The 13,079-nt window shown below is 42.8% G+C and overlaps 1 protein-coding gene across 11 annotated transcripts in view; it reads right to left on the bottom strand.

Annotated features, from left to right (window-relative positions):
- The window catches only part of DENND1A (DENN domain containing 1A), a 536,262-nt gene that overhangs the window by 138,460 nt on the left and 384,723 nt on the right, over positions 1-13,079 (bottom strand). For 10 of the 11 annotated variants that reach the window (XM_060411818.1, XM_027966460.2, XM_027966462.2 and 7 more), the window contains one exon: positions 11,267-11,392. The exons of the other annotated variant lie outside the window; for it this stretch is intronic. In XM_060411818.1, the coding sequence (XP_060267801.1) occupies positions 11,267-11,392 (126 nt within the window). The remainder of the gene's footprint in view (positions 1-11,266; positions 11,393-13,079) is intronic. 11 annotated transcript variants of the gene reach the window in all.

Genomic DNA, 13,079 nt, shown 5'->3' with positions numbered 1-13,079 from the left:
GGGGAGGAAGGACCACACTTTAGAAATGCTTTACTTTTTCATCCAATTATCACTGTCAATATCAACTATTTAAACAACAAAATATTAGGCAGTTAGAATTATCTATAAAGGGATGTTTTTAAGAATATATCTAAAATTCTGAAATTTTCATTCTGCAATTCATAAATAGTTCATTAATGGTGTAAGTTTAACCTGTATTTTTCAAGAAACATTTGCACAGATTGGAGATGCTGACTCTTAAGAGGAGACCAGATCAGTATCCTTCTGAAATGACCTCAAATTACACATAACACAGATCATATGGTAATCACCACTGGGGTGAGCGGTCAGAGGAAAGAACATGGTTGTGAGAATCAGACAGATGGAAGTCCGAATCCTGGCTCTGCCACTTCTTAAAAAAAGTGACACAATCTTTCCTAGCCTCGATTTCTCATCAAAAGAATGGGGCCACATCACTTCTTCCATATGAGGACTGTAAAAATCAAACAAGGGAAAATATATATAAAGAGTGTAGCATAAAATAAATGCTTTGTATTATTTTCTTTTTCTTAAGACTTTGAGTCTTAATGAATTATTTAACAAAACTGTGTTTCAACTCCCAAACTGCTAAGGACACTGTAACTAGGGACTATTGTCATTTCATTCCATCCACAGAGAATTATCAGGCACTGTCTATGTACTAGGCTCTGTGCCAGGGATACATGACTAACCACGACATGCTACTGAGGCTTCCATCTTTTGGTGAAAGGATAGCATAACGTTGAATGTGACTGTCTATTTCTGAGAATAGACCCATACCCCACAGAAAATCAGTGCCGCTGCATGTCTGAGGGATTGGGGGTAGGGGTGGGGCACGGATATATACAATTTCATCCTCTAAGCATCATTCTGCTCGCCCCACAGAACAAACCCACCATTACTCCACCTTACGTTACTGAACCTCTACTGTGTGCCAGGGGTATAAGAAGGAGTAAGACAAAATCTTCTTTTTAAGAAGCTCACAGTCTGGCTATGTACATGAAGTCTGCACTGTTTCAGGCTCAAAATTGTCAAATGTTATCACTGCTTGAAAATGGATCAGAAAGGTTTCTTTTCCAGAGTCTCACTGAAAAAGTAAAAGACCCTAAAGTGAGATGATCTGACTTAAGACATTGGTGACAGTAACCATGCCTCTTTGCCACTGCTTCCGCAAAGACACAGTATTTAACACTGCCACCGTGGATTCAGCTTACTTGCTGAATTAATATGCTGCCTGGTGCATTTTCTTAGCTAGAACTGAATATTTACCGGGTGTGGTGATTTTCACAGAGGGTGAGCCCCTCCAGATCCTAATGGCCTGGCGTTGGCTAGCATGAGGATGCTGCGCAGGGTCTGTGTCTTACATTTACACGTTCATGGTGTGGTGTTCGTGTCAGATTCTTCTTCTTATGCTCTAAGATGAAGCTGTGGATAATTTTTTTTTTTTTAAACTAAGCATCTATATTGTGCAACACTGAAACATTTACCACCAGTCTTTCTAATGCATACTATGGGGAGAATGGTATCATTCATTCATTTGTTCAGTCATTCATCCAACAAACATTTAATGAGCACCTCCTAAATATTAGACTATGTTTAGGACACCAAGGATTACCAAACGTGGTCCCATCCTACAGGAACAAAGTAAGAAAGGAGCCAGGATTATTAAATGAGATCAAGTGAAAGCCTGGAATTCCTCCTGGATAGTCTAAGATACACTAGCTATGTTTTATTTTTCAAGTATTTTAGAACATATGGGGATTTCATTTTGATCATATTCAGTGATGCTCTTTGAAATCATACAGTAAAGCTTGATCATTGTGTTTAAGAGGATTTCCTGCCAGTTCTCATCTTCTCTCACTTAAGGACTGACTTTTCACTTGAGCAGTCTACTTCTAGAACAACGACTCTTAGTTCAGTGAGCCTTCACTGTGGTGTGACTCACGGTGCCAGGACTCCCAAAGTCTATTTCTGAGCAACAGCAATGTCTCTGGGCAGTGGACAGTGGATATGTGGCACCAACATCAAACAAGGGTCATCTCCTCTCAACAGGCAAAAATTGTTTTGATGAGATAGGTAAAAAGATTCTCAGTTCTATTTTCTCATATGCCTGTTAGAAAGTAATGCATTTTGGAATTTTAAACCCTTGGTACTACCACTCCCACTTGTCTGTAACTGCAATAACCTGAATAAATAAATATCAAATAAATACAAATGAAGGAAACAAATGTGACTTCTTACAAATCCTTTATGCCATTATTTGAGATAAAAACTGAACTTTCATAGTTACCTCAAAAGACAGAAATAAATGGGCCAGAATCTTGGGTTTTGCCTGGTTCCAGTTCGCTTGACACCTGCTGAATAAGTATGGCCACTAGTGTTCTAGAATGAGACAGTCTCATTTCCTCCTCTTCCTTCTTTACCTTCTTGTCATCCAGAAAAGGTCACTCTCAGTTAAAATCCACTATTAGCAAAAAGCTACATTATCACTATTTTTCTCAATAGTCTTACAGAGTAGGTATTATCTCCATACTGTTCATACTGTTCATGGGGTTCTCCAGGCAAGAATACTGAAGGCCATTCCCTTCTCCAGTGGACCACATTCCGTCAGAGCTCTCCACCATGACCCGTCCGTCTTGAGTGGCCCCACACGGCATGGCCTGGTTTCACTGAGTTAGACAAGGCTGTGGTCCATGTGATCAGGTTGGATAGTTTTCTGTGATTATCTCCATTTTAAAGATGAGACAATTGAGACTCAGGTCATCTGGCAGATTCCACAGACAGGATTAAAACCCAGGTGACTCCAATGACCATACACTTTCCATCATACTCAGGAGCCTCCTGAGCCACTTGGAGCCACAGAGCTACAGGGCTGGTCCCTGGAGCCCTGGTGTTGGAAGCCCCTCCCCTTTTCCCTGTTGCATTCCCAGGACATGATCTGAACTTTGGATAAACACTAAAACGAGAAATAACAGTAACCACTTACCAGTCCCTCCCTAGTTCACCACAGACTCCTGTGTCAATGCATTTGTTTAGCTCAGGCCTATAGACTTTGACTATAATTCCCTACTTACTTACCTAGAACAAACTGGAAAATAAGAAAATCTTTTACCAACTTTTCCTATAGAACATTCATGGGTACCCATCCATACTTCACAGACAAATGTAAAATTAGCATGGCCTGTATTTGGAAAACAATTTGGTGGTTCCTAAAAAAGGTAAACATAAAATTACTATATCACCTAACAATTCCACTCCTAAGTATACTTCCTGAAGAACTGAAAACAAGCACTCACACAAATACTTGTACAGATATATTCATAGTGGCATTATTCTCAACAACCAAAAGGTGGAAACTACCCATCTGTCCATTACCAGATGAATGGGAACATAAAATCCATGGGTATATATACATATTCAGTGGAATATTATTCAGCCATTAAAGGGGTGACGTTCTGACACATGCTACAATGTGGATGAACCTTGAAAACATTATCCTAAGTGAAATAAGCCAGACACAGAAGAATATGATGTGATTTCATTTATACGAAGTACTCAGAATAGGCAAATTCATAGAGATAGAAAGTAGAAGTCACCAGGGGCTAGTAGGTTGGGGGAACTGAGAGCTATTGCTTAATGAGTTCAGCATTTCTGTTTGGGGTGATGAAAAATTTTGAAAATACATAGTGATAGTGGTTATACAACATTGTGAATGTAATTAATTCATTGAATTGTAACTTAATGATGGTTGAAATGGGAAATTTTATGTTATTTTTTACCACAACTTAAAAAAAGTAAAACGCAAAGGCTCTGGAGAAAAACATGTGTTTGACTCCTTGCTCTACCATTGCCAAGCTGCACGGAGACCCTCAGAGTCAGCCTTGAGGCACACATACCAGTTCCTTCCATGCTTCATCTCATTTCTCCTTTCCCTTGGTTTCCTTATCTCATCTCGCTTTAAGGTTCCACAAGTTTTTTTGTTTTCTGTGTGTGTGTGTGTGTGCGTGCGCATTTTTAGCGTAAAATAGAGGCACAGACAAATTAGCAACATCATTTATGTATGTTCTGGGTACACCCCACTTGCCTCTGTGGAGGGCAGGGAGCACACACCAGGAAGCATTCTCAGTTCTTTCCATTTTGAGTTGCTTCTAGGCTCAGTCAACAGAAATCTGCTTCCTTACCACGTTGTGACAAGTTGGCACCCAGAGTCAGGCTCTTGCAGACTTGTATTTCTCAAACTCGGAAGACTTTGAAATAAGGCATACCAAAGCTTTATTTACAAAGATGGTTTGTGGAATATTAATGATAATCTCAAAAAACTGGAAACAATCTAAATGTTCAACATGAGAGAGTGATTACAGAAATTAAGGTAGCTGGACTTGATAGAATATTCTGCAGCCATGTAAAAGAGCCTAGGATGTAATGTAAAATGGGGATCAATAAGATTTTAACTTAAGATTTGAAAGCAATGTAAACACTTAGCATAATGAAAAACAATAAGAATGTACAAAAGGCAGCTGAGTAGTTGTATTACTTCTGTGGAACTACAGGGATATTTTAATTTTCCTAGTTTGTAAATGTCTTTTTCTAAAAAAATTTTCTGTTACACTAAATCACGTAAGTAGAGTTTGGGTTTTGTTTTGTTTTTTAAACCATGAGATCAACCAGGAGACAGACATATATGGTATTTTTCTGACCTGCTCCAACATAGCCTCGTCCATTCATGCTTGAAAGCCAGGTTATCAATCTGCTTTTATCTTAACGTCTCTGTCTTCAAGGGGTTTTAGGTGGATAAACATGACTCAGCAGAATTATGTGCGAAATCAGAGGCTGAAACGTGGATGATGGTATCATTCCCATAGCTGAATCTGGAGCCGGGCCTCTTGGGAAGGACTAAGCAGGCAGGACTGGAGGAGCTGGCTACTGCCTACACAGGCAGTGCCACTTCTTTGCGGCACTGTTGACTGTCGGTTTACTGTCCCCACCTCAGCCTTCGTGCCCTGTGGGTAGGGGCTGAGCTCCATTCATCCTGGGGAGGCCCAGCTAGCATGCTGGCCCAGAGAAAGCCACATGAGCCTGTTGAATAAACAACTCTCACTGTGCTCCATCTATACTGGCCTTTGCACCGCTACCGGCATGGAACCGAATGCAACTTAAAGTTCTAATCCCCACCAGTTTTGCTCTTTGATATCACATTTACCAGGGACCTGCAATGGGTCAAACATGGGAAAAGCACCTTCATACGCATTGCCTTAAGATGACTCTACATAGCCATGAGCAAGGAAGTAAGAAACCATGTCCAAAAAAAAGGATGCAGTTAAAGCACACAATGCTATTTTTGAAAGTTCTTTAAAACTGAGGCCACTGTGCTAAGAAATGTCTTCCAGAGACGGTGGTGGTGTAGTCTTATTCCGATTTCAAGATGATATAATTTTAAACAAAGGAGTGAGGTAAAGTAAGATTCTTTTTAAAATTCATTTGTTTCCCTGAGGAGGGAGAAAGGGGACTCGAGGCAAATTCAAGACCCACACTGCTATACACATATTCCAAAAGTTGCAATCTTCTACCCAGCAGAGAAAGGATCCTTGGCCTGGCAATTAAAATCATTTGTCTTTTATCCCCTTCTTGCCAAAAAGGACCCCAGCCCTAACTAGTTAATCCCTAACACACACTGCTACTCCCAGAGTTGCCTGGCAACTGCTAGGAGGCGTGTCAGAGAGCAAGAAAGGCCTAAATAAATGAGCTGAAGCCTGGGCTGCCGCTTGACATGGATAAAGGAGGTTTTTCCAAATGGAGCTGCCTGGCTGCTTGCGGTTCTGTCATTAAAGTGGAGAAGAACAAGTTGGCTTGCCCGATATTGTTAAATACCTTGGGCTTTGCACCTGATATTCTCCGAGTGATGGAAAAATGGCTCACATGCCCTTGTGATTCACCGACACTCTCCCCTCTGCCTGGCAGCACCAACCTCCAAAGCCTCAAGCCAGGGAAGAAGCAATGTGCATGCACTGAACAGAGGTCAAGGGCCAACCCCGGCCCCACACACTTCTCTGTTCTTTCATTTCTTTCACCCATCCTTTCTACCACTGTTCCAAAACACACGCGTTGATGCCGATGCTATGCCACGACCTGTGCCCGGTGATGGAAATGCAGAGAAAGAGCTGTTAATGTGGAACACGAGGAAATCAGAACAAAGGCAAGAGAAAGGGTCGGGTGGAAGAAACCTGGGTTTTCGAGTCAGGCCGATCTGAGTCTGACTCCAGGCTCATAACTGCCAGGAAGTAACAGACAACTGCCGACCCTCTCCCATCTGTGATGTGGGCAGCGAGGGGTAGTCGTGGGGAATTACTATGACCACGGATGCAAAGCAACTCAGGGATGAAGCCTGTTGGCAGCTGTCGAGCAGGTAGAAGACTCGGCTATAGCTGGATGCCCTGGGGTCTCACTTTCTGATCCTCGGGAGGAATAAGTCACCTGGCCCTAAAGAGAGACCTCTTTGGCAATCCCACAGGGGCCCTCTGGCCCTGAGATGGGCACATGGCAGAAGGCACGGATGGAGGGGGCAGCCTGGCACCTGGCTGGGCCTCAGCAAGGAGGCTGCCTTCTCTTCCCTTCCAGGCAGGGGAAAGAAAATGAAGCTTGAGACTCCCCAGCCAGCTGCATTTTGCATTTTTTTTCAGTAGGAGAGAAAGAAAAAAGGCCAACAAGTTGAAAATCTCAAGCAAGCTCTGGGCCGTGGAGGAACTGCTGCCCATTTCTGCCTCTTGGGCTGGGCTGGGCCTCTCCAGAGAGGCCCCACTGGAGCCGAGCAGAAAAGTACACCAAGCCTGTGATGTTGCATCTTTGAAAAAACCCAAGCCCTGCGACTTGGCAGTGACCTGAGTCCCATGACCGCAGCTGCTGGCTCAGGTGGGAAGCTCCTACACTGTATCCTCCGTGCCTCACACGCTCCTTCCTGCAGGCCGTCTCTGTCCTCAGCCTTGGGCCGTTTCCCACCTGCCTGAGTCTCTTCTCCAGGCTACCAACCACTTCTGGCCACCAGCCTTCTCCAATTTATGAATTAAAGGCCTTAAATGCACTCGGGTACCTTCAACTCAATAAAACCAAGTTGAGGATGCCGCCTAGGGAAATAATTCACACCATGGAATGAAGATTTATATAGAGATATTCACCACAGTGTGGTTTAAGATGGTGAAAGTTACCAACAAGCAAAAGAACCAGCGCTGGGATAATATGGTGGGCCTCCGCACTGGTTTCAGATGGCAAGGATTTGATAAAAATCTCTGTTGAGTGGGGCCCAGACATTTACCTTTTTAAGAGCCCCACAGGCAATTCTGATCTACAGCCAGAGCTGAGACCCCCTGGAGTCACCTGATGAGAGATGTGCAGCCAATTTTTTAAGAGTTTTTATATGATATGGAAAAAGTGCTTACTACACTCTAAAAGGCAAAACTAAATAACAGGGAACTAGATTGCTTTGCCAGGAATATCTCAACTCTCTAAAAGTGAAAAATCAAAACCCCAAAGTAAATGAAACAAAAAAAACCTCAATCCTCGAACTTATCCCTCCCCCTCTTATATACAGAATAGATAACTAATAAGGACCTACTGTGTAGCACAGGGAACTCAATTCAATACGCTGTAATGACCTATACAGAAAAGATTCTAAAAAGACTGGATATACATATATGTATAACTGATTCACTTTGCTGTACAGCAGAAACTAACACATTATAAATCAACTATTCCTCAATACATTTTTTTTTTTCAGATAAGGAAAACAGGACAAAAAGAAAAGCCCAAAACAAACATATAAACTCCAAAACCTAGAACCTTGGTGGAAACATGCTAACATATTATCTCAGCTCCGGATGACAGGATTATGGGTATTTTCTCATTTCTATTCCATTACTTTAAACCTTTCTCAAAAAAGAAAAACCAACAAAAAACCAAGAGCAGTTTTGTTTTGTTTCTTTAAATAATCAGAGAAACACATAAAAGACAAGTGGCCCCATGAAGGACACCCCTTCCTCAGCACTGTGCTGCTTGTCACCCAAGTGGGCTCATCCAGGCACTGTTCTCCACGCCTCCCATATGGCCTGACTCTAAAACCCCTGACCCCTTCTTGAGCTCACATGAGTTTTGCAATCGTTATTTTAATTAATCTCACAAACAATCTGGTATTGGAAGTGTTGTTATTCCCTTTTTTTTTTTAAGATGAAGGGAATTGGCTAGAACTAAATCTACGGTTTAAAAATCATCTAGATAACAAGATGAGGCTTGGTCAGAAACTTTCAGGCCCCTGGCTTCTCTCTTGGCCTTATGAAAAAGAGCTATTCTGGTGCAGATAAATCAGACCAATAGCATGACAAGTCTGCCTTATTTCACTGATCTATAAGATGCAAATTTCTTCACATTTTAACATCTCTGAAATCTGGATGTCTTACAATTGATGGCATCCTTCAATTATAATTGGCAGCACCCTTTCTTACTGACATGTGAAACAGTGGTACGTACACCTTATGATGGAATGACACGTAAAATTCAATGAAAGGTACCATGTTTATAATCAATGCTATTTTTAATGACTTTATAATATTCTATCACATGAATATACTTTAATTTACTTAACCAGTCATTTATCATTATGGACAGTTAGTCTGCTCCACAATTTGACCATTATAATCTGTTACTCAGGACACTTTCACATCAAGCTGTCCCTGTTTCTACTATGGGCATCATCATCCTCTCCCAGGTCCATATCTTGGGAGATATTTTGATATTTCTTGCCCCTCATCTCTCATATCTTATCTATTTCTAGACTCATCTAGTCATTTCTTCTTCATGGTCCTTTTCCTGGTGTAACCACTGGAGGGCTATCTTCTGAGTTCTCTAACAGTCCCTTGGTCTCTGCTTCTGGTTTCCTTTTCAGTCCAGTTCTGCATTACTGGTCAAACATGACTTCAGTCACAGCATGTCTCTGCTCACACCCTAGTCTAGGATCTAAGGCTCTGTCAAATTTGGCTCTAGCCTCTCCTGCAGCCAGCCCTTTCTCTCTACCCAAACCCATGACCCCAGACAAAGAGGCTATGAGGGGTCCTGCCTCCAAGTCTTCACTCACTCAGATAATTCCATGCCCACCACAGGAAGGATTGCTGCTATCCTTCTTTTTTCCAAGTTTTACCTTTCCTCTGAACAGTATTATGGCTCACTTGTTCCTTATAACCATTTGAAAATGTAGAATAAGTCTTCTTTTTCTCATTTCACAGTGAAGAAACTGAAGTTTAGGGAGATTAAGTGCCCTACTCAAGGTTGTACAGCCTAGAAGTACAGAGCCAGGCTTTAAACTCTTGGACTTCCATATTTAAACCTGAGGCCTTTAAGGATGTATAGCAGGATGTTTTACTCGCTCAGTCGTGTCTGAATCTATGTGACCCCATGGACTATATAGCCTGCCAGGCTCCTCTGTATTTCGAATTCTCCAGGCAAGAATACTGGAGTGGGTTGCCATTTCCCTCTCCAGGGGAGTTTCCCAACCCAGGGATTGAACCCCGGTCTCCTGCATTGCAGGAGATGCTTTACCATCTGAGAGACGTAAGTACAAATACAACCATAAACTCCTCTGGAGGAGCAACTTGTGCCCAGATTATATACCCAGAAATATGTACCAGAATCAACAGTCTCTGGACTCTAGACATATACATGACAACAATGACATCTTTGTAAGAGTGTAAACACTTCATGTCAATATCAGTCCCAGTAGCCTAAGACAAGGACAGGCCAGTTGTCCTATTCTTACTTTAAAGATGGGGAGAAAACAGAACTTTCCTTGAATTCTATCAGCTTTCAAAACAGCACTGAACCTGACTGGTTTGGCTGGGCCCATGGTCAGGACAAAGAATCAGAGCTACCTGTCTTACAGACAAGGAGGACATGAGAAGCTTGCTTTAAGCTGAAGGGCTTTTTAGGACCTAAGGGAAGTATCTCTTAAGAAGCAAAGACAGTGCATCCCTTCTGTCAGGTGACACTGCCTGAAGCTGAGGCAGCCGAGCAAGTCAGGCCCTAGTGCTGGATGGAAGACGAGAACAAGGTGGCTCGAGGCTGCTGTTCCTTGGGCACCCACTGCCCCAACCACTTCACAGAGTGTGCACCCTGGCTAAAGGGTGCTTGCTTTCACTCTGTGCTTCACCTACACACATGATGGATTCATAACAGTCAAAAAGTACTTATCCAGGTATAACTGTGGCTTATGAGGCATCATGGTCAAGATTCACTGTCAGAGTTTGCACATGAAATGCACTGTCTGATACCTACTCATCTTCTATCATTTAATCTAACAAAATGTCTGTCTAGGTCCCTCAGAGCCACTCTGACTAGGTTGGGTGTGGTTGCCATCTCCGCCTGCTCAGGATGGAGTCTCGTCCTGAGAGGAAAGGGCTATCAGCAAGGTCCCCTCCAGCATCCTTTCATATGCAGTGAGGCAGGTCCCCGGGCCAATTTCTCCATTCTCCTTGACTGAGGGGCTATGAGTAATCAAGCATATGATGAAAGCTTCTCACTGAAGCTGGGAGAGCTGATAGTTTCTTTGGTTTTAGGGATGACCTGGTATCTTCCATCCTCACAATAACTAATCACCTCACGGATGAGGCAACAGAGGCTCTGAAAGGCTGACGGGCTCTGGGGGCAGATGACATCATTCCCCAGTCCTCAGCACACTTAGCAGTCAGTACACCAAGACGACTCTGGGAACCTGTAAGAAGTGAGCCTCTGGATACTCTGCTCTCTCAAGTGTGGAGAAGAGGTTCCTTTGCAGGAAAAGGGTGGTGAAGCACAGAAGGAAGCATGGGCTTTGGGACAACCTACGTGGCTCTTCCACTGGTTACCAAGTCATCGTTTCTGTAAGCCTCAGTTTCCCCATTTGTCAAGTGAAGATGATCACTGCTACCTCACAGGCTTACCAGGACTTCTCAGTTAGAGCAGATGTGTACAGTGCTAAGCACTGCGACCCGCAGAGGGTGCTACTGTCCAGGGAAGGGAGGGGTCCTAACAACCACAGGAGCAGACAGTGCTCCACATGGGGCAGCGCAGCTTCCTTGTGCTAAGAGGTAGCGTGAGGGCAGCACACTTCTCCAGTCTCCACCAAACACACACACACAAAACCTCCTTTGGTGAATTCAACAACAAGATGACTAGCAAGTTTCTTGTGGCCCCGACCAAACATGGACTTGTGACACGCCAAGAAGCTACTCACTGGCTCGATTTTCAGAGCGTTTCGGTAGCTGCCGAAGAAAGCGGCCTGGGCCTTGAGGAAGGCTCTGGCCACACCATCGCCAGTTGTCGTGGAGACCTTCTTCAGCCGGCTCTTCAGGGAAGAGATCTGGTGACAGAAAGGAGGCACAGGCTGAGGGCAGGGTGGGAGGACAATGGCTATCCCTCACATGCGCAGAGCTTTACAAAACACTGGGGAGGGGGATAGATTTGACACCTCGGCTGCTGGGAGAGCATACACACATTCAGGATTAGGGCAGGTGTTTGAAAGTTAAATAAATGTTGCTCTTATTAGTGCATCTCTAAGAAAAAAACAAAATCACTTTCTAAGCAGTTTCAATGTGTCAGGTAATTGCTTTCACATAAATTTCTGTACTTAATTCTTTCAACAATCCTATAGGAAAGGGATTGTGTTCCTATCTTACAAGGGTATTAACAGTCTCAGAGAGATTAGATTACATGCCTAGTAACAAACCAAAGAAGCAGTCAAGTTGGAATTATGAATTGAAATCTTATAATCTGAGCCCAAACTATACACATTTTTTTAGTTCTAATTCTATTTCCTCTTCAGATTACTTACAAATATTAGAGATAAATGGCTTATTTATAACCTATAATACATATTATATATTATAATATACCTCATACCCAAAATATTTATCACATGTATTATAAATTATATATGCCTGCAATGCAGGAGACCCCAGTTCTACTTCCTGGGTCGGGAAGATCCCCTGGAGAAGGACAGGCTACCCACTTGAGTAGTATTCCAGAAGTATTCTTGGGCTTCCTGGTGGCTCAGTTGGTAAAGAATCTGTCTGCAATGTGGGAGACCTGGGTTCGATCCCTGGGCTGGGGAGATTCCTTTCAGGAGGGTATGACAACCCACGCCATAAAGATGTGTGCTTAGTCACTCAGTCGTGTCTGACTCTGTGACCCTATGGACTACAGCCCACCGGCCTCCTCTGCCCACGCAAATTCTGCAGGCAAGAATACTGGAGTGGGTTGCCGTTCCCTCCTCCAGGGGATCTTCTCAACCTAGGGGTCAAATCCAGGTATCCCACATTGCAGGTGGATTCTTTACCAACTGAGCCACCAGGGAAGCCCCCATAAAGTATATATAATATATATTATTATAAAACTCATACTCTAAAGGAATAGTCATTATACAGATGTACAGAAACACACTTATACATCTTATAGATATGCACACAGTAGATTAACATAAAACAGACAAAGTCATGGCAATGGAAAAAGAATAAGTCAGGTGTAGATTTAGTATATAAACATAAGCCATCAGGTCTCATGTTTTCAAACTGTGGAAAATTCTTAAACAGATGGGAATACCAGACCACATTACCTGCTCTTGAGAAATCTGTATGCAGGTCAAGAAGCAACAGAACTGAACATGGAACAATGGGCTGGTTCCAAACTGTGAAAGGAGTATGTCAAGGCTGTATATTGTCACCCTGCTTATTTAACTTATATGCAGAGTACATCATGCAAAATGCCAGGCTGGATGATCACAAGTTGGAATCAAGATTTCCAGGAGAAATATCAATAACCTCAGATATGCAGATGATGCCACCCTTATGGCAGAAAGCAAAGAGGAACTAAAGAGACTCTTGATAAAAGTGAAAGTGGAGAGTGAAAAAGCTGGATTAAAACTCAACATTCAAAAAACTAAGATCACAGCATCTGGTCCCATAAATTCATGGCAAATAGATGGGGAAACAATGGAAACAGTGACAGACTTTGTTTTTTATGGCTCCAAAATCACTGCAGATGATGACTAC

The sequence above is a fragment of the Ovis aries genome, chromosome 3, assembly GCF_016772045.2.
Source record: "Ovis aries strain OAR_USU_Benz2616 breed Rambouillet chromosome 3, ARS-UI_Ramb_v3.0, whole genome shotgun sequence".
Lineage (NCBI taxonomy): Eukaryota > Metazoa > Chordata > Mammalia > Artiodactyla > Bovidae > Ovis > Ovis aries.
Note: the sequence above shows the minus strand (reverse complement) of the source record. Positions and strands in the feature narration are given on the sequence as shown.